Genomic DNA, 25,393 nt, shown 5'->3' on the forward strand with positions numbered 1-25,393 from the left:
TGATGATGGTAATTGGGGTGAAACGCTGTTAGCGTCGTCTCTTTCGCCGTAGGTATGGAGAGAGTTAAACCACAGCACATAAATCACTGGGACCTTCACAGAAAGCTGCTTCATCTGTCAGCTTCAACCCCACGTTCCTATCGACCACAGTGGATTGAATACTGACGGTATGACGCGATGCGTGAGTCATACTACACCTACACGACACCATTCTGTGACGGCGGACTGCCTACTTCTGTCTGTCTCTCTGTCTCTTTTTCTCTCTGTCTGTCTCTGTCTGTCTCTTTCTCTCTCTCTCTCTCTCTCTCTCTCTCTCTCTCTCTCTCTCTGTCTCTCTCTCTCTCTATGTCTCTCTGTCTGTCTGTCTCTGTCTCTGTCTGCCTGTCTCTCTGTCTCTCTCTCTGTGTCTGTCTCTCTCTCTCTGTCTCTCTCTGTCTCTCTCTCTCTCTCTCTCTCTGTCTCTCTCTGTGTCTGTGTTTCTCTGTCTGTCTGTCTGTATCTCTGTCTCTCTCTCTCTCTGTCTGTGTCTTGATCTCTCTCTCGCTATCTCTGTCTCTCTGTCTCTGTCTCTCCGTCTCTCCGTCTGTCTGTCTCTGTCTCTGTCTCTCTCTCTCCGGGCTCTCTCTCTCTCTCCTCTCTCTCTCCTCTCTCTCTCTCTCTCTCTCTCTCTCATGATTTATCGAGGGGAAGCGAGCGACTATGATCTTCGATCATCTCCTTATTGATGGGAAAAAGTTCTATCTTGGTGAGGGAGATTCTCTTAGGGGGACTGACTAGGGGGGTGGCCGGCCCAATTCGACACCGGTGACAACTGAAAACCGTGCACGAGATAGCTGTGCAAAACCAGTGGACAGGAACGAGGTCAGTGACAAGAGCACAGTGAGTTATGAACCGGTTGACAATGTAAACATTGAATCCACGAGGGCTCAGGGGTGGGTGACCGATGTGAATCATGATGAAAGAAATGTGTTTAATTCTGACAATCTGAACGTTATGATTGGTGAGCCTGTTGTTGTTTGTAATGATGTTGTTTATAATGATGTTTCCGGTGGAGATGTGATGAGAACTATATGTAATGGTTATGCAGAAAGTGATGTTGATCATCTTTCCCAAGTACAAAAATGTCCACCACTGAGAGAAGTTGACGTTGTTAGTCCTGCTGAGGGGTCATTTCAAAACGAAACTGTTAACAAGGAGAGTGAGAACAGTGTGATTTGTGGCATGATGAATGAACGAGTTGAAAAAAGTGCACAAGCGAGGCTAAAAGGAAGAGAGTGTGTGAGTGACAGAGAGCTACGTGTTGATGACTGTGGCGGCTCTAGAGAGCACGGACTTTGTTTTTCGTTCCTGCACTGGAATGTAAATGGACTTTTCTCCAAAATAAGTGACAAAGATTTTCTATCATTTGTGTTAGAATTTGATTTCATATGCATGGTTGAAACCTTTATAGAAGACTTTCGATGTATTGCATTTGACGATTATACTGTCTTTGGTAAACCAGCTGTTAAATTTACCAAACAGGGAAGGCGCTCAGGTGGTATACTATGTCTTATCAGAAACAGATTTATTCCTTACGTTAAAGAAATTAAGATGAAATCTCCTAATAGTCTAGTGTTTCTAATTGATAAAAAATTGTTTGGTTTACCGGAAGATGTCATATATGTGTGTTCTTATGTTCCACCTGAGGGCTCACCGTATTATACTTACTTCGATATTGAAAATGGTATAAGCGCACTTGAAGACTGTCTTTTTGACTGTATGCTTGAGTTTAATGATGCACATGTTATTTTGTCTGGCGATTTAAACAGTAGAATTTCCAACCTTTCTCAGGATTTTTTAAATGGCATTGATGTCCATTGTAATCAATTTAAAAATAGTCATGCATTCATTAGCAGCCGTAGAAAATCAGCTGACTGTGTTGTTAATAACTATGGCAAATATCTGCTAAGTATGTGTACTGCACTTGGTTTGTGTATAATGAATGGTATATGTAATGGGGACACTGAGGGTAAGTATACATATATATCAGACACAGGTAGCAGTGTTAATGATTATTTTTTGTTATCTATGGATTTGTTTATCAGTGTTTTTTCCTCTTGTAAATTGATAGTATCAGAAAGAATTGAGTCGGATCATCAACCCATTGAATTGTATTTAAGTTTTGCAGACACAAGAAATGAAACACATGTGCACATATCAGATGAAAAACATATTATAGAAAAATGTGTATGGAACACTGATTTACAATATACTTTTACACAGGCAATGAACTCTGATGAAACAGTACTGTTACTTGATCGTGCAATTGAATTGATTGACTTTGATTGTGATGCTGCTTTGAACATGCTTAATGACTGTCTTAAAGTGCATGCGGAATGTATGAAAAGAAAAAATAATCTGGCAATGCATGATAAACACAGCGACTGGTACGACAATGAATGTAAAACTAGCAAGTTAAAAGCGAAAAAATTGCTAAGGATATTTAATCGGACCAAAGATAAAGATGATAGTGATGCCTATTGCGTGGCAAGAAGAGAGTATAAAAATTTGATAAAAAGAAAAGAAAAGGAATACAATGATTTGTTACTGGATAAGCTTATCAGTGCGGTAAATAATCAAAGAGAATTCTGGGATGCTGTACATAAAATTTCATTTAAAAAGAAACAGGTTAGGAATAATTTAACAGTCGACGACTGGTTTATGCATTTTAAAAGTTTACTTGAATTAGAGACATCTGCAGATGTATCTTTTATAACTGAAGATGGTATTGATGAAAACCACAATGATGATAATGAAGGGGACATTGATTACATGAACCGGCCAATATCAAAAGAAGAGGTATTACTTGTTATTAGAAATTTAAAAAATAGTAAAGCTGCTGGACCAGATGGGGTAATTGGGGAAATGTTAAAATATGCTGGGGATAGAGTGGCTGACTTTTTCGTAAAGCTTTTTAATGTCTTATTTGATGAAGGTACTTTTCCGGAAAATTGGACAGACTCTATTGTACTCCCTTTGTTTAAAAAAGGTGATATAAATAATCCAGGTAATTATAGATGTATAACATTATGTGATGTAAGTAGCAAGTTGTATAGTGCAGTTATAAATAATAGACTCCAAGAACTGATAAATGAACATAATTTGACAGGTGAACATCAAGCAGGATTTAAAAGAGGTTATTCAACTGTTGATCACATGTTCACGTTATTGGCACCGATACAAAAACAATTTTCTTTTAATCGTAAATTGTATGTGGCCTTTATTGATTTTGAAAAAGCTTTTGATTCCATAGAGAGAAATTTATTATGGCCTATTCTTTTGAAAAGCGGTATTAAGGGTAAGATTTTTCGTTGTATCTATAGTATGTATACTAATGTTAAAGCCAGAATTAGATGTGGTGCCAGATTAACAGATTACATTAATTGTACCCGTGGTGTAAAGCAAGGTGATGTTTGCAGTCCTGTTCTGTTTTCCTTATTTATTAATGAGATAGCATTAGAAGTAATCAGAGAAGGTAGACATGGAGCAACATTTATGCCTAATTATTTTGAATTATTTATACTGTTATTAGCTGATGATGTTGCTTTATTATCCGAAACTGTGATAGGTTTACAAACACAGCTTAACAATTTATATCATGCGGCTTCAGCTCTACGTTTAAAAGTAAACATGAATAAAAGCAATATCGTTGTATTCAGGAAAGGAGGGTATTTAGCTGCCAGGGAAAGATGGTTTTATAATGGCGTTGTAATGCCAGTTATTAATGCATATAAATACTTAGGAATTTACTTTTCCACAAAGTTGAGTTTTGGGGCAGCCTGTAGCGATCTTAACAGTAGGGGAAAAAACGCTTTATTGTATATTTTACAGAAATTATCGAAACTGAAATGTAATTCTTTAAACATATATTTAAAGCTGTTTGACTCACAGATTCAACCAATAGTCCAATATGGTGCCGAATTATGGGGACTCGATAAAGCTGCATTTCAGTGTGAAAAGATACATTTATTTGCACTTAAGAAGTTCTTAGGCGTAGAAGAGCGAACTCCCAATGATTTGATATACGGGGAAACAAACAGATATCCTATCTATATAAATTCAGTTATAAAATGCATTAAGTATTGGTTAAAGTTACTGAGAATGCATGAATCTAGACTGCCTCATAAAGCCTATAAAATGTTATTTGATCTTGATGCGCGTGGCAAAAGAAACTGGGCTACAAGTATACGCTGTAAACTGTTTATGTTTGGATTTGGGTATGTATGGCTTAATCAAGGTGTAGAGGGGATTGATGAGTTTCTTCGGACTTTTAAAGAAAGACTTATTGCTTGTAGATGGCAAGAATGGGATTTCCATGTTAACAACAGTGAAAGATTTAATGCCTATAAAACCTTTTGTACTATACCCGATGTCAAAACCTATTTATTGATGAATATAGATAAACATTTAAAGGATATAATGACTAGATTTAGACTTGGTATTTCGGAAATTGCAGAACATAGTCACCGTTATAAAGTACATGATGAGTCTGATTTATTATGTCCACTGTGTAAGAAGGGGAAGGAAAATGAAGTGCACTTTGTTCTATCCTGTCCTGTTATGTATGACTTAAGAATGCAATACATACCGTTGAAATTTTTTAAGTTCCCTAGTCAGTTTAGATTATCGCTACTTATGGCATCTACACACGAACAAACTATCAGAAATTTCTCAATTTATCTGTACAAAGCGTTTAAGCTTCGATCCACTCTTACATCGTAAAATTCATTTATTAAGCTTGTGCCACTTCTGATGACACGATTACTTTATTGAGTTCAGTTAAATAGGCGTGTTGTCATTTATCTGCTGTGTACTACTTAGTTAAGTGTATACTGCATGACAACTTATGATATTTGTCTTGCTTATTTTATTTTATTTTTTCTTCTCACATATGTTTTTGTCTGACACCCTTTCATGAGGGGCAATGGCCTATATGAATAAACCATTCATTCATTCATTCATTCTCATGATTTATCATTCATATTTTCTGTTCGTAGTATACTCCCTTGTTACAGGCCAAAGGCCTAAGAAGTAAACCTTTGTCATTGTTATTGTCATTGTCACTATCTCTGTCTGTCTGTCTCTGTTTCTGTCTATCTCTCTCTGTCTCTGTCTCTCTCTCTCTGTCTCTCCCTCTCTCTCTCTCTCTATATATATATATATATGTGTGTGTGTGTGTGTGTGTGTGTAATATACATATATATATATATATATATGTGTGTGTGTGTGTGTGTGTGTGTATGTTTTCTATATACTTAGAGAGAGAGAGAGAGAAAGAGGGAATGCATATATATATATATATATATATGTGTGTGTGTGTGTGTGTGTGTGTGTGTGTGTGTGTGTGTGTGTGTGTGTGTGTGTGTGTGTGTGTGTGAGTGTGTGTGTGTGTGTGTGTGTGTGTGTGTGTGTGTGCGTGCGTGTGCGCGTCGCATTTACATTGTATTGTATTGCGCTATATTGTACTGTGTTATAGTGTATTACATTTTATCACAACAGATTTCCCGCAATAGAATTCAGGCTGCTCACCCTAGAGAGAGTATTTCACGTCTGTAGGCGCACACACACACACACACACACACACACACACACACACACACACACACACACACACACACACACACACACACACACACACACACACACACACACACACATATATATATATATATATCTGATTTTACCATCAAAGTGAATTTTTCTGCAGCATTTTGTCAGGGACAACACGTCTGTTGTCATGGGTCTTTCTTTTTTTTCTTTTTTTTTCTTGGCGTGCGCTAACTGGATGTTGCCCACAGGACCTTGGTTCATCATCTCATCCAAATGGCTAGCACCCAGACACACCTCTCGTGGTCAAGTGGAGGTGGGGGAGTGGGTCGGGGGATGGGGGGGGGGGGGGGGAGAAATAAAACTTCTGGCCCGCACATCACCACAGTATACAGGCTTTCCTGGCTCAGCAATGTCATGTTGATGCTTTTGATTTGATATGGATACTTTTACATGGATACTTATAGAGCGCCTATCTTGGTCGGAAACCAAGCTCTAAGCCTTGGGAGGGACGCTCACTCAGTCTGGCTCCGCGACTAAGCCATTATTGTCGTTAGTAGGGGGGCTTAGTAGGTGGTGTCCTAAGTACGTTAAAACAGAACAGGCACCACTAAACACCACCGAAGTGACTCAGCAGCAGTGCAGGGTCTCCTCTGGTGTGTGGCCTCCTGGCGACCTAACATCGATGGTTCCCTGTGGACTGCCGACGCTGTAACTGCGACGGACGAACCCGGGAGTGGCCGTGTATGGGGGAATCTAAATGAGCGGCGTGGGAGTAATGCCACTGAAACGGTGCAGATGATGGGACAGCAAAAAAAAAAAAAAAAAAAAAAAAAAAAAAGCTCTAAGCTTTTTACAAACACGGAGTCATTTGCACAACAGGCTGCCTACTTGGGTAGAGCCGACTGACGGCTGTCATTTTGGAGCTCATCATTCGTTTGATCAGGTCTCAGTTACGCGCACATACACACATACATGCAACAATTTACGTGTATGACCGTTTGTTTATCTCCCCCGCCATGTAAGCAGCCGTACTCCGTTTTCGGGGGTGTGCATGCTGGGTATGTTCTTGTTTCCATAACCCGCAGAACGCTGACATGGATTACAGGATCTTTAACGTGCGTATCTGATCTTCTGCTTGCGTATACACATGAAAGGGGTTCAGGCACTAGCAGGTCTGCACATAATCATGTTGACCTGGGAGATCGGAAAAATCTCCACCCTTTCTTTACCCACCAGGCGCCGTTACCGAAATTCGAACCCGGGACCCTGAGATTGAAAGTCCAACGCTATAACCACTCGGCTATTGCGCCCGTCAAAAAGAATAAACAATGTCTCAGGTTCTAGTCTCCTTCCTTCCCCGCTCTAACCTCGTTAATTTATTAACCACGGTCCCCATGTTCCCGTCACTTTCATGCCTGTGCTGAGATCCAGTTAACTCTTTCCATACGAACGGCGAAAGAGACGACGTTAACAGCGTTTCACCCCAATTACCACCATCAAAATATTGCAAGCGGAAGGCTCTTATACTGAAGAGGTGAATGTTGACAAAGAATACCACAATTCTGACGACGGAAGCTAAAGGTTGGGTCATTCAGACACCCACTGGACATCCGAGGGGTCTGTGTAGAGGAGAAGAGAGGACTGGCCGTACTGAGTGAGTTAAAGTCCCTCGATGCTGACTTACAGACTAACAGATCTGCGCTGGAAGAGAAGGGTGTTGGTTTCCCCCTCCGGGGGATCACGAGTCTAACTCCGGGGCGAGGCAGTTACTGTGATCCACAGTCGCGGATTGTGTGTGTCCTGTAAAACGCTGAGTCCAAAACATGGCAGGACTAAACACTGCATGAACACCACCGGCAGACTAAACACTAGGCGGCAACACCGTGGCTGACTAAAGAGCGGCAGTGCAGGGCCATCTTTTGTGGGTGGCTTCATGGCAACCTTGCTTTGATGGCCGCCTGTGAGTTGTTTAGTGCTGCAAGAATAGCGATTAGAACGAACCAGGGCATAACTGTGTATGGTGGTATTCAGGTTACGAAACGAAACGAATTTATATTTCACGAGGGTATTTGTATTTGTACTTAGTATTTGTATTTCTCTCTCTCTCTCTCTCTCTCTCTCTCTCTCTCTCTCTCTCTCTCTCTCTCTCTCTCTCTCTCTCTATCTCCGAGTCTCTCTCTCTCTCTCTCTCTCTCTCTCTCTCTCTCTCTCTCTCTCTCTCTCTCTCTCTCTCTCTTTTTTTCTTCTTTGTCACAACAGATTTCTCTGTGTGAAATTCGGGCTGCTCTCCCCAGGGAGAGCGCGTCGCTACACTGAGAAGCGCCACCCCCCTTTTTTTCTTTTCTTTTTTTTCTTTTTTTTCTTTTCTTCTTCTTCTTCTTCTTCTTTTTTTTTTCTCTTGTGTGCAGTCTTATTTGTTTTTCCTATCGAAATGGATTTTTCGACAGAATTTTGCCAGGGACAACCCTTTTGTTGCCGTGGGTTCTTTTACGTGCGCTAAGTGCATGCTGCACATGGGACCTCGGTTTTCGTCTCATCAGATTGACTAGAGTCCAGACCACCACTCAAGGTCTGGCGACTATGCAGGCTGAGGATCAAGTGCTCACGTAATTTGACATTTCCACACGTTAGTTTATCTGTTTTTTAAGTCAACCATAATTTGCGCCCAGTATCTCCACTAAGGACACGGAACAGAAATGAAATGACACACTGTACAAAAACCCAAACACACACACACACACACACACACACACACACACACACACACACACACAGACACAACTCCAGTGAGTAATACCTTCGTAAATCAACTGAATATCAACTCCCGGAAACGTAGAATGACTGCCTACTATTATAATGGTGGGGATAAAACGGTCACACAACGTTTGACATTGTTCATTTTCACCATCACAACAGTTTTTCTACCAAATCGCATCGTTAAGAAGCTGAATTCCAACTGTCAGAATGCGATCCTGAATAATAATAATAATAATAATAATAATAATAATAATAATAATAATAATAAGATGATGATGATGATGATGATGAAGAGGAAGAAGAAGATGGTGATGATGACGATCATGATGATGATGATGATGATGATGATGAAAAAGAAGAAGAAGAAGAATGACACACATTTATTCAGCACACTAATTCTTGTGCAGTGACGAGTCAAAGATCATCCCACCAGTCATCAGTCTAGTGGAGTGATGGCCTAGAGGTAACGCATCCGCCTAGGAAGCGAGAGAATCCGTGCGCCCTGGTTCGAATCAGCAGCATCTGTTAGAGGATAAATTCATGGCCGTCAGTGCAGACTCCGGCAGAAACTTGAGAAACAAAACAGAAAAATGAACAGAAGCTTCTAATTAAACACCAGAAATAGTTCAGAACCCTTGAAGAGCAGTTCGCAGATGGGAGTCTGATTTAATTCATTTCTTGTTTTGCACGTGCACATACACCGCCACTCAAAAGAAGCGAAACTACCAGCTTGCCAAAGCACTTGCGCGTATGTTGACGGTGGTCTCGCAATTGAAGGGAGCTAACTACACCAGTATTTTAAGTCGTTTGTACATATTTATCTCCCATCCGCTGAACGACCTGCACGAAGCTTGTGTTTCCGAAGACGTGCGCCAGGTGTTTTGTGTAAACATATCTTCGTAAGTCGCTTTTCTTCTTCTCCTTCTTCTTCTTTTTTAATTTTTATTTATTTTTTTTTACAGCAGAGAATTTTCACAAAAGGTCTTGTCCATTATATCTTTGACCTGGTCTTGACTGACTGAACGGCTCTGTTACGTGTGACACTATTAGACGACTGATTCAGTGGAAGGGCTGGGAGGGGTCATTTCGATCTATGTCTAACTCATGACCGAAGTGACCCTCGTGAACTCGGCTGTATGACCATGATGATGATGAAGAACTTCGGTGGACAACCTCATTAGCTCCTCAAGGATTGTTCAGAGGCCTCAGTTAAAGTTGTTCAGTTGTCCACCATATCAAAATGATTTGTCGGATGAACAAAGGTGATGCCACTACAGACCACTATGTTGTTTGCGGCGGTATTTCTCCTTGAGCTGCCTCAGTCAGGACGAATCATTTGGTAGTACCAAGTCTGTCATACATCGCCATGGCTCTATAGACTACTCTCGATCTTTTGTCTCTGCCCTTCAGGTGTCACTGACTTGCACTGATGAATCGGACCGCGGGGGAACTGTACACACCACTTCAGTTCAACTCGATCTTGTTCTCTTTGTGTGTATAGACGGACCCCTTTCTCCTGTATATTAAGATGCGGTTGAACAGAATAAAGTGGTTGAAAGTCTGACCACTACATGATGGTTCAATCAAGTGTAATGAATAAAACCAACATTATTATTATTATCATTATTATCATCATCATCACAATCATCGTCATCATTCTTCTTCTTATTATTATTGTTATTATTATTATTGTTGTTGTTGTTGTTGTTGTTGTTGTTGTTGTTGTTATAACACACACACACACACACACACACACACACACACACACACACACACACACACACACACTGCACACACACTGACACACGCACACACGCGCGCGCGCGCACACACACACACACACTGACACACACACTATGATAGAAATGATAATAATCCAAATAATAGTAATAATATCATTTATTTTCAGTCTAATATCATCATCTTAGATGAACAGACTATAAATAAATAAACGAACGAACACACACACACACACACACACACACACACACACACACACCACTACGACACCGACAATCCAATGGAAAGGGAGCGTAGGGCTTCACATGAAACAGCTGACAGCACCAGATATATGATGATTTAATGTGATGTTTGTGTTCCGGTACGTGCTCAAACATTGACACTAGAATATTGAGATATATGAATTTTGAGTGCCTTTGGCTCAAATGACCGATCAGTGAAGCAGACGTCAAGTATTCAGGCAGAGTGGTTTCCCCTATCCACTTCCATGTCAGTGCGAAAGCCCCAACAGAAAAACGACACGGCGACAGAGGACTGTCTTGTTCGTGTAGAATGGTAGGCTGAGGACAGCTGGCTGCTCGCAAAGTGTGTGGTACAGACTTAATCCTATGATTACATCAAAATGTCCAGTCGACGGGATTTCACAGCTCTGCACATCGGGCTTGGAGACAGGGAAGATGTTTCGAAGAGGAAAAAGCAGTCGTGTCTTCGGGTAAGGACCTAACTTCGAAGACCAGTGATCCCGAATTAGATAAAATGCTTCCTAAACAACCAGCTTGTCATGTGTATGTTGCTTTGTCCGTTGTCCCCCCTCACCCCCTACCCCGCTCTCCCAACCCAGTTCTGTGTGTGTGTGTGTGTGTGTGAGCGCGCGCGTGCGTGCGTGTGTGTGATTAGTTTTGCTGGTCTTCATCACGAGTGTTATTCGATCGATTAAAGACAGCACTGTGAGTGTGATACTGACAGTAGATCTAATGACCAGGTGGGAAACTTTGCTGCAGTTAGCTATTGATTTTAGAGAGGTGGGGGGAGCAATGGAAGATGTGGGTGTGGTTGTCTCAGTTTTCAGAGTCAGGTGACAGAATTATAAATATACTTAATATGTATATTTCTCCAGTTACAGTTCACAGCACTGAAGCCTTGTTGGGGATGCAGAATACAATGCCAGACTCTCCGTCTCTTTTGATCAGAAACAGGAGCGGCAGTGCTTTGTGTAGCAATGGTTCTGTGTTAGGACGAGCAGCGGAGGGTGACAGCGGTGGTTGTGAAAAGTGAAAAAGATCTTCACAATGACACAACCATTTGTAGATCCTGTAAGAAACCAGCGCTGGAAAACGTGCGAGCCATGATGTGTCACTTGTGTCAGTTCTGGTATCTGGATCTGGATCTGGAGCGACTGGATCATGATATGACCATGTACATCCAAGACCCTGGTCCTGTTGTTAGTGACAGTGTCTCTTCCAATGTAAGTTGGCCACTGAATTGGTGTTCAAAGCCGGGCAGTACACAGAAGATGAGATGTATGAATGATAGGTAGGTAAACCAGTTTTACGATACAAAGATGGCTGTGGTAAAATGTTTAGGGCCACTTCTCAGATCAGTGCTATACATGTGTTCTTGTTGTTTTTATTTTTACTTGGCACTGAATTTTCTATCAACAAGTCATGGATTGCATCCTTAATTGTAAAAGCTTGTTTCACCATTTGTCTCTAATAATACTCCCACCTTATGTTGTTGATTACAAGTATAAATTGATCTTCATATAGTACTGTGTTTGGTGTTAAGTGACATTATTTTGTATGATCTGGAGTTGGAAAATAATGTTGTGCAAAAATATGGAGGGGGGGGGGGGAGGGAGGGGGGGACTATTCAAAGTTAACTGACTTTGTAACACTTACTTGCACATGAGTTACTGAAGTTACTGCTGTTGTCTTCTACCTGAAGAAGGGATCGCTTCCTACTTGAAAAGTAACACTGTTATTTTACCAGATAGAATTATTATTATGAAAATTAAAAGCTTTTTTTTTTTCTTTTTTTTTTTTGCCTGCAGACTTTTTTCCCCCACCCCCATCTGTGTGACCAAAGCCATGTTTCAATCACAGGAAAATTAAATTGATATCAGTAGTGCCACTAGACTTTAATGCTCATGGACCTTTCACATTTGATATGTTGAGACTGAGCTCAGAGAGAGAGAGAGAGAGAGGGAGGATATATACATGAATGTATTTTGTATTGTGTAAATTATGTAAGTCATCAGTCATGTCCATTCAATATTAACTGTCCATGAGAGAGAAGGATATGAATCCTGCATGCCACAAGCAATGCAATAAAACTGCTCACAGAGTGCAAGCTTTGTACATATGGTTGAAAACAAATAGAAAAAAGAAGAAGAGAGAACCAGTGAAGGATTGATGAACCAATGTGATAAAATGAAGGGGTGGGGGATAGGGGGGCAGAGGGGGTGTTGGGGGTTGGGGGGGGGGGGGGGTCAACAGCAGCAGCAGCAACAACAACAACAACAACAGCAACAAAGGTTGGAAAGGGGAAATAAAGAAAAAGAGAGGGAAAATGAGAATCATATGCCCCATCCCTAAAGACGTATACCCAATAGCTAAATTGGAATTACTGTAGCCTGCATGCAACTGAGATTCACAAAATGATACATATATATATATATATACTGATAAACCTTCAAAATAATCACATACCAATACAGTTGGAGAAATAATCAGACTGATCACATCCTTTGGGGGTTTTTTTTTTGTTTGTTTGTTTTGTTTTGTTTTTGTTTTTTTTAATTTTCAATTGTCTTACTCAGTTACTGTTCAAACAGACTTTCTGCATAAGATGACTTTGTGCCAGAAAAATCAACTTAACCTTATCTTAGATAAGCCAACTGTGTGTGTGTGTGTGTGTGTGTGTGTGTGTGTGTGTGTGTGTGTGTGTGTGTGAGTGTGTGTGTGTGTACACACGCACGACTGAAGCCTGACTGAATGACTCAAGAAAAGAATGATGAGTGCCAGCTAAAGACTTCTCTCAGACAACTCTGCCTTGGTAGGCAGCCTGTTGTGCAAATGACTCTAGTAGTTAAAAGAGCACTTACAGCTTTGTCTTTGACCAAGGACAGGTAATGTATGAATGTATCGATAACTTAGCGTCAATATTAATCACCAAAAAAAACTTCTCTTGCTGTTTTCCCCCCTTTCAGGGGATGATGACAACAGCTTTGTCTTTGACCGAGAAAAGGTAATGTTGGCCACGGACAGCTGATGTTTTATAAAGCACTTTGTTTGTCTCTGACCGAGGACAGGTAATGTTTTATAGAGCACTTACAGCTTTGCCTTTGACCGAGGACAGGTAATGTTGACCGCGGACAAGTAATGTTTTATAGATCACTTACAGCTTTGCCTTTGACTGAGGACAGGTAATGTTGACCGCGGACAGGTAATGTTTTATAGAGCACTTACAGCTTTGTCTCTGACAGAGGACAGGTAATGTATAAATGTATCAATAACTAAGCGTCAGTATTAATCACAGAAATCCCCCCCCCCCCCTTTCGCTTCTTCCTCTTTCAGGATGACGATAACTGCAGCTTTGTCGTTGACCAAGGACAGGTAATGCTGCATGCAGCAAAATAAGGCCAAATGAATACGCTTAATAGCCAAAAAAAGCGTAAGACGAGACAGAGCGAAAACCTGACAAGATGGCGTGGAGAGCCTTGGCCAAAGGAATGATTCAGCGCTTATAGCTTTTAGAGGCGTTTGATTGGCTAAGAGTGGACCAGGCAAGACGGGTCGTCTTTTCACTGTTAGCCGCGCGAAATTTGGCCAAGCAGAGCAAACCGATAGGCCTAGTTTGCATCAGTTTGACATGGTAAGTATATGTATCACCAAACATGGAGTATAATACAAACTCCTCCTTTTGCCAATTAACTAAGTATCCATATCAGTCACAGAAACCCTACCTTTTGCTGTTTTGACCGAGGACAGGTAATGTCTAAATTTATCAGTAACTAAGCACCCATATCAATCACACACACACAAAAAACACACCACCTTTCGCTGAGGACAGGTAATGTCTAAATTTATCAGTAACTAAGCATCTATATCAATCACACACAAAAAAAAACACCACACCACCTTTCGCTGCTTTTCCCCCCATTTTTCAGTCGTGGTACCGCCTGTCGCGGCTGCAGCGGACGATCATTCTGACGCTGGTGGTGCTGTGCCTCCTGTGCTCGGCGTACTTCCTGCCCCTGTGGTTCGAGGACATCGAGGGGGACTCCATGGAGATGGAGATAGGCAGGCGGCACCGGCTGGACCCGGGTCGCCTGGGGAAGGAGGGCGAGGGGGAGGAGGAGGGGGGGCATCATTGGGGTGAGGAGGAGCAGCACATGAGTCTGGAGGAGGAGGAGAAGCTCTCTCCTCAGGGGGAAAAGCTGAAGGAATTACGGGAGAAGGCCGATCAGAGGCTGAAGGATTTGGAGGTGAGTTGTTGGGTGGTTTTTTTGGTGTGTTTTGTGTGTGTGTGTGTGTGTGTGTGTGTGTGTGTGTTTTGTTTGTTTGGTTTTTTTTTTTTTTTTTACAGAATTACAGCTGATCCATCGGTCCTTTGTGGAACGGAGCAGAATAGAATATGACTTTATTAGTCATAATAATAATAATAATAATAATGGATACTTATATAGCACACTGTCCAGAAATCTACTGTAGGTGCTTTTCAAAAACGCTTTTGTTAACATAAAACACTATATCTATGTTACACACACACACACACACACACACACACACACACACACACGCTGCATACATACATTTTAACATACACGTGTATCTAACAGCTACCCTAACACATACGCACACATAGGCAGGCACAAATTTACATAAACACACGCACACACAATACACATTCATATACATGCATATAGTTATGTACACATACATATATATATTCACATAGTCAAGCACAGCTAACGCAAAGGAAGTAATGTTACCAAGTGTGCCAGGGTCACTGGGAATATTGGAGGAAGTGGGGGAGGGGGGGGGGGGGGGGGGGAGAAGGGATCATTTATTATACCTTTAATTTGAAACCATTATACAAACCGAACTCCAGTAGGGCTTTACACATACTGCAGGCATACAAGTGCTTGTATTGAGATGATTATGCTCGCGCTCACACACAAACACACTCCCTCGTTCATGTGGTTGTGAGTTTATATATATTTTTGATCCATCTATATATATCTATATAAAAAAAATATATATATATATCATGTGTATGTATGTGTATGTGTGTGTGTGTATTATATTCTTAAAATTCTTCCATTCCATTGTCAAACATTTTCCTGTCGTTCACTGTCGCGTTCTGATATACTACGATGCTTCACACTGTGCTTATGTGTACAAGCATTCTGTATATTATATATATATATGCATTCTGTTTATGTGCGTGTATGTGTGCAGGGCATGTGTGTGCCTTTGTGAATTTGTGCTTTGTTTGACATGCACTTGCATGTGTTTTCTTTTCACTTGCAGTATTTGTGTTGTATCTCTAAATATCTATATCTATATCTATCTATCTATCTATCTATCTATCTATCTGTCTATCTATATATAGGTTGCACGGTTTCTGTTTCATTTATTTGATCCAGGTATGTATGTTTTGACTCCTTTTTTCTCTCCCTTGTTCTGTTCAGGACTCTATTCCCGCTTATTTGATTTTGCCTATATTTCTATCTATATTATATATATATATATATATATATATATATATATATATATATATATATATATGTATGTATGTATATATATATATATATATATATATATATATATTTTTTTTTTTTCAGGACTATATTTCCGCTTATTTGATTTTGCATTATATATATATATATATATATTAAGAGTTCCCTGCTAATGAAACTATGAAACCAAACAGTTGTGATTTTTTTTTTTTTTTTTTTTTATAAATGATGGCAAGCTGAGATATATCAAAGCCATTAGGTAAAGGTATTCATGACAGTTATATGAGTACCAAACCATTGTCTGACAACTGACATGTTAACGTGGCAAAATGTTTTGTGTCTTCTAAATTTAATGTTGGGATGCATGATGACCACCTGACAAGGTTGTTTTTATGTTGTTGTTTTTAACAGTTTGAATCAATATACCCCATGGCAGAATCAGTTAGGTGCAGGATTTCCGATCCAGTGTTCACCAGGGATCAAGATTCAAGGCCCTGACGGGCGCAATAGCCGAGTGGTTAAAGCGTTGGACTTTCAGTCTGAGGGTCTGGGGTTCGAATCTTGGAGTCACCTGGTGGATAAAGGGTGGAGATTTTTCCGATGTCCCAGGTCAACATGTGTGCAGGCCTGCCGGTGCCTAAACCCCCTTCGTGTGTATACACGCGCAGAAGATCAAATACACACGTTAAAGATCCTGTAATCCATATCAGCGTTCGGTGGGTTATGGAAACAAGAACATACTCAGCATGCACACCCCTGAAAATGGAGTATGGCTGCCTACATGGTGGGGTAAATAAACAAAAACGGTTATACACATAGAATGTTACATGTTTGTCTGAGTGTGTATGTGTGCGTGCCTGAAATATGATTGAACGACACAGGAAACGAATGATGAGCGCCCAGTGGCAGCCGTCAGTCGGCTCTACCCAGGTAGGCAGCCTGTTGAGTAAATGACCCCGTGTTTCTAAAGCGCTTAGAGCTTGGTCTCCGACCGAGGATAGGTGCTATATAAGTATCCATATCAATCAATATCAGTCAATATCGTGGTTGGGAGTATTTCAGTATTGAGCAGATTTGGCATTTTGGAGATTTCTCACAGTACTTATTGTACTTTGTTTTGGTATTAAGACATTTGTAATATTGTACTTTGTTTTGGTATTAAGACACTTGTCTTTTGCTAACCAGCTCCCCTCCCCACCCACTGGACCCTGGCCATTATATAACATGTGCCCCATAAAATATATACCGATGCTCATATACATACATATGACATGCATGCCACTCCCAGCCGATGTTCTTGATAAGCGTCTTGTGTTGCATGCTGATGTTCTTGATAAGCGTCTTGTGTTGCATGCTGATGTTCTTGATAAGCGTCCTGTGTTGCATCTTCTTGCGTGCGTTAAAGTGCAGTTTTCTCCCCCAGGCCGATTTAAAGAAAGCAAAGAAAGAAGAGGAGGAGGAGAATAAGAAACCTCCGCCCAACGTAATAGATGCCCCAGTAGATGAACATGAAGAAGTGAAAGAAGGCGCCAAACAGATAGTAAGTATTGAACACAGCACAAGTGATGCTGGGGTCTCTGACAAGTAGTTGTTTTTTTTGTTGCTTTTTGTATTAACAGTTGTTTTTTTTCTTTTAAGCTTTTTAACACTGCCTTCTTTTTTTCTTATATATATATATATATATATATATATATAGTTTTCCAAAATAATTATTTTCATTCATTCTTTATTTTTATTATTTTTTTTTTTTTACATTGTTGTTAAAAAGTAGCAGTCATTAGCGTAAAAGTACCATAATGAAAACTGAATTTTTTTTGCACACAGCCTACTTACGTATGCATCTCTCTCTCTCTCTCTCTCTCTCTCTCTCTCTCTTACATGCATGAAGACACAAGCTGAAAATGAGTTCCATTTCTTATTTGAATGTTTCATGTACTGAGACTTAAGAATGACATTTTTGAATGATTCTGTCTATGTAGCATTGTCCGAGCTACTCAAAGCAACTAACAATACCCACTTGTTTAATGTGTCAAGATATGTTTTTCATGCTATTAACAGAAGGAGAAACTGACTAAGCGCGTTGGGTTACACTGCTGGTCAGGCATCTGCTTGGCAGATGTGGTGTAGCGTATATGGATTTGTCCGAACGCAGTGACGCCTCCTTGAGCTACTGAAACTTATCGTTGTTCTATTTGTATATGCCCTTTGACAGATTTGGTTCATCTCATGGCTTTACACTTCTTGTGTGTGTGTGTGTGTGTGTACTTTCGTATGCAGAGGTATTTGATTTGAATGTCGACAGTTCCTCTGCACGTAGGATGTACATGAATGAACCTTTGTTTTGTCCCCTTCCCGACCCAAGCTCTCCTTTTGTATTGTGGCTCAAGGCCGATGTACATTAAAACATTTCTGAGTTCTGAGTTCTTACAGGCATGTATTTTACTATTCTTTGCAATTGAGGATTCCCTTTCTGGCAGAATAGGGAGAGAAAAAAAATTTTGTGAATTAAAATTGTTCTACGCCTCTTTTTTCTGAGGGCTTTGATTGTTGTGGAGTTGGAGCTGTCCGCTTTTGTTATTTTATATCTTTCTGTCTTGTGCAAGTTGGTGTCTCTCTTTTTCCCTCTTTTGTTTCTTTCCTTATTTCTTTGTTAAACAGATGCTTGCAACAGCTCCCTTTTCATTGTTTATCATTGATAACTGTTGTTTTAACCATTCATTTTCTTTTAAGGTAAAATTTGTGCGTGTATGTTTGTGTGTGTGTGTATGCCTTTGTTGTTATGTGATTGTATATGTATAAAAGTTGTCTCTTGATAAGCTGATTTGTGAATAAAGAGAAAAATAAATGGTTATAAATAGGGTCTTCTGCCAATCTATTATTATAATTACCACAGTGTTTGGGTACTTTGCCAAGGAAACCGGAAAACAGGAATTGATATAAAGCTAGATATAGGCATTGGTTCTGAGGGCTAGACATCGGCCTGGACTGATAGTTCTTGAAAAAGACCAAGATTTTATCATATGAGTGCCTTGTCTGAATGGGTATGTAATTGTGACAAGGGTTTCCTGTTCAAGGGAACTAACTATGAGTGTCTGTCTCTTCCATTACCATGCAGCAGAAGAAAAAGCTTAAGACATTAAGTTGTATCCAGGGCAGTTTGTGTATCTCTTAAATACTGTGTGGTGAAGTGTCAGTCATAACATGGTAAAGCTCACGCAAAAAAACAACCGTTTGTTTCGTTTAGGATTTTGTCTTGATCCGTTGTTTTTAGTATTTCAAAATGTTTACCTGTAAATAGGATGGTACTGAACTTCATCTGTTGCTGTTTTTTGTTGTTGTTGGGTGTTGTTTTTCATGAGTGCTGGGTGTTTTGTTTTTTGTGGGTTTTGGAGTACACAGTGTCAGCAATAGTAGATGTGGATTACTTATCCCTTTCCTTTAATGGGTGTGTGTAAATTCAGCGTAAGTTAAGGACAAAGTGCTAGGTTGTAGAGAGATGATTATGTTTGTAGGCAAAGTCCTGTAAGTTCATGACTGAATGTTAGTCGCAAAAAAAAAAAGAGATTATTATATTTGTATAACTTTTATTAGTTTTAAGTTCGGGACTGAAATGTTTGTGTGTGTGTGTGTGTGTATGTGTGTGTGTGTGTCTGTATGTGTGTGTGTGTGTGTGTGTGTGTGTGTGTGTGTGTGTGTGTTTGTGTGTCTGTCTGTGTGTGTGTTTGTGTGTGTGTCTGTGTGTGTATATGTTTGTGTGTGTGTGTGTGTGCATGTATGTGTGTGTGTCTGTATGTGTGTGTGTGTGTGTGTCTGTATGTGTGTGTGTATATGTTTGTGGGTGCGTTTGTGTGTGTGTGTGCATGTGTGTGTGTCTGTATGTGTGTGTGTGTGTGTGTGTCTGTATGTCTCTGCGTTTGTGTGTGTGTGTGTCTGTCTGTCTCTCTGTGTGCGTTTGTGTGTGTGTGTGTGTGTGCGTGTGTGTGTGTCTGTATGTGTGTGTGCGTGTGTGTGTGTGTCTGTCTGTGTGTGCGTGCGTGTGTGCGTGTGTCTGTGTGTGTGTCTGTATGTGTGTGTGTGTGTGTGTGTGTGTGTGCAGTGGTCAGTAAGGATGTAGGGATGATGATAACGGATGACGATAGGGATAATGACTGACGATACAGCTTTGGGACGGAGAGATGACTGTATGTTGGTGAACGTTCAGGAAGCAGTGCCAACACAACGGCTGATGGAGATGCCTGAGTCATTGCATGTGTTTGTTTGCCCCCAGGAGCCGCCGGTGGACGAACACAAATCTGAGAAAGCCGGAGAGAATGCTGATAAATCCTTGACTCCGTTCGACTTTTTCGAGGGTCTGTAGTTTCCTGTGATGCCTGTGTGTGTTGTGTGTGTGTGTGTGTGTGTGTGTGTGCATACTTATGCACTTGTCGTTTTGCGTGTGTATGCATGTGTGTGAGAGAGCGGAGGTGTGGAAGTGGTCTGTGCACAGTATGTACTCTTCACTCTGCTTCTCTTGTTTAACTCACTCCGGACGACGGAACGCTATAGCAGTTTCAACAGTTGAAAATTTTTCCACGTTTTCCTCAAGGGGTAGCATAACAATCGCAGCTACGCCGGGCATTGCGAACGTTGTCAGGCGTCGAATGGAAAGTTTCTTCATGATATTTTGTAACAACACACTCCACAGCGAACCAACGAGTTCAGGACCCCACACAACAAGCTAATCTGCGTACGTATCGAAAATGGCGTCGCAGGCGATACAAGTGGAAATTTTTGGAGCAAACTAGATCATGACAGCGGCTTTTACCGCTGCCAAAGTGATTGAAATGCTTCAAACTGAAAGTTTCGACATTGACGAGGATGATGAAGATGTTGAATAAAGTATCTGCAGTGAAGCAAGAAGTTACTGATAGTGACTCAGCTTCTGAGAGCAGTGAAGATGGAGGGAGGTGGGTGGGCGTTCACACAACGTGAGGAGAGGAGTCAGTGGGTCAAGTACAGTGAGTTTCATTCAGTTACGTTATGTTTTGTGTATTTTTGTGATTTTTTTTCCTAACCCTAACAAATGGGTCGTCTGTAGGGACACGCAAGGGAGAGAACTAATCGTCCGGAGTGAGTTAACTCCCTACAGCACACTCAAATGAGCATGCGCAAGCTGTGCGCATGCTAACGCGCATACACACCGACTTGCTTGGTCCCAGTCTTCTCGTTTGAGTCGATAGCACACTCAGATCTGCACAGGAGCTGGCTAGTGGCTGACAAAAAAACAAAAAAAACCAAAAAAAACCACAGCAAACTCTGGGCTTGAACCCGTGTCTTCCCAGTCATCCACAACGCTAACCACTTCACCACAGTGGCTGGTTGGGAAGATAAACTCAGTCAGTGACCCAACTCAGTGACCCCAAATGGTATGGGTTTCGGTGATTAGTTGTTTAGGAAGATAATGACCCAGTTTGAATGTGTTCAGTTCATGGCCTTTAACCCTTTGAGCCCTGACCACCGCTTTACCAGTGGCAGAGAAAAATGACATAATGCCCAGCTACCGGTTGAGTGGTGCGTAAACACTTGTGTCGTGTTTTGCTATTGGTTGACTTATATTGAAGAGCCAATCAGAAAAACCGTAATATTCTGACGTCAGCGAACGTAGTACCAACCTTGCCGCGCCTTTTCACTGTGTTTTGTGCATGTGCTTTGGATAAAAAAGATCAATTTCTGCCATGAAGCGCGCAGAGTCTCAACCTGACACGTGTCCTTTGATCAACTGATTCTGCATGCTCAGATTCATTTTCAACATCACTATCTGTAGCAAAATCATCCGATTCGAATTCCACCTCACTATCAGAGTAATCATTGTCATACTCTACTTCCGATAAATCATCAAGCTTATCAATTACTTGCTGCATTGTGTACAGTTGTTTTCTTGCACATTTTGTCCCTGATTTCTGCCCTGACAGGCCAGGTTGAGACTCTGCACGCTTCAAGTGTTTACGCACCGCTCAACCAGTGGCTAGGCATTATGTCATTTTTCTCAGCCACCGGTAAAGCGGTGGTCAGGGCTCAAGGGGTTTAATACCAATTATTTGTAAATTTTGGCTCAGGAGCTCAGGCAGAAGGGTTAAAATTGCTCAGGAACTCAGGGCTCAAAGGGTTAAGGTAGTAAAGTGCACACAGCGACCCAGATTGAATGGGTTCACTCTGTTCAGTGATTAGTTGTTGAGGAAGATAAACTTACTGACCCAACTTCAGTGGTGTGCTGGTTCATATTTGGAATCTGTGGTATCGTCTTGGCGTACATATAGATTTTTTTCAATGCCATTATGCATTAGGGTATATGTTTTTCCTGTGCCATTATGCATTAGGGTATATGTTTTGTTTCATGCAAGGTGCTTAGTTAGAGCACTCTTTTTGGGGAAGTTTCTGTCATTTAAGTACTATATTGTAGTCGTAGTAGAAGTAGTATTTTTGTTGTAGTCTTCTTCTTCTTCTTTTTAAATGGTGGAAGGTGGCAGAATGGGTGAGACACTGCCAATATAGTGTCTGAGGGTCTGGGTTCGAGTCCAGGTCTCGCACTTTCTCCCAATTTTGACTGGAAAATCAAACAGAGTGTTCCGATAAGATAATGAACTCAGGTCTCACGTGCAGCACGCTCTTGGTGCACTGAAAAAGAACCCATGGCAACGTAAGCGTTGTCCTCCGTCAAAATTACGTTGAAGATATCCTCTCTGCTAAGTACGCAAAAGATGTATGCATGCGCACGAGGCCTGACTAAATGCGTCGGGTTATCTTCTTCTTCTTCCACTCAACGACCGACATCAGTATGCTGATGAAAATTGTCGTGTTGTGGGAGGTTGCTGTTGGGCGCAATTTAGCTGGGCTACCGAGGGATGTTCTGTTAACTGATAGGGGAGATGGGGCACAGTCCACTAGTGTGTTCGCATCTCCAAATGCGTTGTGTTGTGCTGCAGGTCAGGCATTTTCCTAGTGTATGTGACAGTGTAGCGTATGTGGATTTGTCATAACGCATCTGTGCCTCTCTGAGAAAATGCAACAAATTATCATTATCAACCTGAACCTTATTATTAACCCTTTCATTGCCGTAGGCAACTTGAGGCAACCAGACAGTCCACCGCCGTGGGCAACTTGGGTCGACATTGAGGGGGTCATGTTAAAAGGACAGTATTTCACATTGTAACACAGCTTGACAGCTGAAGCCAACTTTCCAGCGCACCCCCACCCCCCCCCCCCCCCACCCACCCCCACCTGACAAAGTTTGAAGTCAACAAATCCTTGGTGTTTTGACACGAACTGAATTGTTTGAGATGATGAAAGTATCTTTTTTTCTTTTTTTTTCTTTTTTTAAGTTTTAATTTGCACACACTGGTGACTTAAAAAATGAATCCAGTAAAGCACAACGAGTTTGAAACAGATTAAATTTTGAACGTTGCATAGCCACAATAGGGCCCCTTCGTCTAATTCTGTTGTCTGCCTTGTGACTGAGAAGAAACTGGGTCAGACGCCATTGTTGACACCCACTGTTCACGTGAACCAGTCACCGCGAAAATAAACTCTCCTGCTCGCGAGCACAGCGACACACACTGCATTTACTGGTTGCGGTGGAGAGTGGAAAGGTCAGTTAAGCTATTCTTATCTCGAAACGTCATTATGGAAATGAGGTGCCACTCCAAAAATTCAAAACTATTTTAAGGCCCCCGATATGATAACAAGAACAGTATCATGCATTTTTAGTCTAATACGAGGGTCATTCAATAAATAAGGTGAATTTTTCGGTATAAGGACTTCTAATACAGATAGAACCTTACTTTTTTTTCTTTTTTTTTCAACGTAGTCTCCCAGCACTGTCACACACTTTTCCCATCTGTGCACAAGCTTCCGTATTCCCTCAGCGTAAAAATCTTTGGACTGATGTCTCAGCCAGTCGCTCACAACATTTTTGACTTCATCGTCACTTTCAAACTTCGTGCCTCTCGTGAACGCTTTCAAGGGACCAAACAGGTGAAAGTCTGAAGGGGCAAGGTCTGGGCTGTAAGGGGGATGAGGGAGCAGTTCCCAGCCCAGCTCGTTGATGGTCTGCACCGTTCGGGCTGCTGTGTGAGGCCTTGCGTTGTCATGATGCAAGATGACTCCTTCTGACTGATGACCCCTGCGTTTGTTCTTTATGTCTTTCTTGACCTGCCTCAGCAGTTCACAGTGTCATCCACTGTCACCCTTCTGTCAGACTGAATGAGGTCATTGACTGATTCGATCACCTCAGGAGACCTCACTTCTGTAGGCCTTCCAGGCCTGTCTTCATCCTCAACACTGCTCCGTCCTTCTTTAAACAATTTAGCCCACTTGTAGACATTTTTTCGGCTGAAACATGTGGCACCATACACAGTTGACATTCTCCTATGAATTTCAACTGGTTTGCACCCTTCAGCAACCAAAAACTTGATAACTGACCGCTGTTCAATCCTGGAGCATGCTTCTTGGTCGGCCATCTTTGTTAATCGCCAAAACTCTCAAAGTTTTTTTTAATCTGCAAAACAAATTAAATCCATGTGAAAAAGAAGTAAAAAAAAAAAAAAAAAAAAAAAAAAAAGTAAGCTTCTATCTGTATTAGAAGTCCTTATACTGAAAAATTCACCTTATTTATTGAATGACCCTCGTATCACCGCCTTACATGAACAGACTACAAATAAATAAATAAAGAGTCCAGAATATTTGGTGCTGGGGTGTGTTCCCCACCATCCTCCCTCCCTCCCACACACACACACAGAAACTTGGTGATGAAAGAGTTAAAACTGGACCAGAACGCTGACTAACGCCCCGTGTGCTGCGTCCCAAACTTGGTGGCGAAAGAGTTAAAACTGGACCAGAACGCTGACTAACGCCCCGTGTGCTGCGTCCCTGCTGTCTGACACAGAGGGCAAGAAAAGGAACAAGCGGCAGCAGGCGGTGGCTGACGCCTTCATGCACGCCTGGGCCGCCTACAAGAAGTACGCCTGGGGCCACGACGAGCTGCACCCCATCTCCAAACGGCACTCGGAATGGTTCGGCGTGGGCCTGACCCTGGTGGACGCCGTCGACACCATGATCATCATGGGGCTGAGGGAAGGTCAGGGGTCGTCGGCCTGGCGAGTGGTATAAGGGCTGGGGGGTTCTGGATCAGTTTAACGTTTTGTTTGACCACAAAGTGGCTCTCAACCCCCCACACGTCCATGTGTATGAAAAGAAAAGTACCTCCCAGTCCGTATACTGCTCGGCAACTTTTTATTTTTGTGTGTGTGGGTGTGATTGAAGAAGTGATCCAGTCGCTATTGAAAGCTCGAAAAAAAACCCACACTTTTTTGATGTGCTATAAAACACTCTAAAAAATGATCTGTCTATCTCTCCCTGTAGTCTTGTAGACAGTGGGGGCACCACACATTTGGAAACCAGCCTATGGGTGTAGGAGCATGCGTGCATGCACACACACACACACACACACACACACACTTGCACGTACACACACATGAAAGCATACACGCACAAAGACACACACCCACTCACACACACACATACACAGAC

At 41.5% G+C, this 25,393-nt stretch overlaps 1 protein-coding gene across 1 annotated transcript in view; it reads left to right on the forward strand.

Annotated features, from left to right (window-relative positions):
- The first annotated feature begins 10,619 nt into the window (after positions 1–10,619).
- LOC143289414 (endoplasmic reticulum mannosyl-oligosaccharide 1,2-alpha-mannosidase-like) overlaps positions 10,620–25,393 on the forward strand; it is a 28,901-nt gene continuing 14,127 nt past the window's right edge. Inside the window, exons 1-5 of the mRNA XM_076598378.1 lie at positions 10,620–10,798; positions 14,255–14,572; positions 17,253–17,369; positions 20,097–20,178; positions 24,750–24,941. Of these exons, the coding sequence (XP_076454493.1) occupies positions 10,709–10,798; positions 14,255–14,572; positions 17,253–17,369; positions 20,097–20,178; positions 24,750–24,941 (799 nt within the window). The 5' untranslated portion in view covers positions 10,620–10,708. The remainder of the gene's footprint in view (positions 10,799–14,254; positions 14,573–17,252; positions 17,370–20,096; positions 20,179–24,749; positions 24,942–25,393) is intronic.

Source organism: Babylonia areolata, chromosome 14 (assembly GCF_041734735.1).
Source record: "Babylonia areolata isolate BAREFJ2019XMU chromosome 14, ASM4173473v1, whole genome shotgun sequence".
Taxonomy (NCBI): Eukaryota; Metazoa; Mollusca; class Gastropoda; order Neogastropoda; family Buccinidae; genus Babylonia; species Babylonia areolata.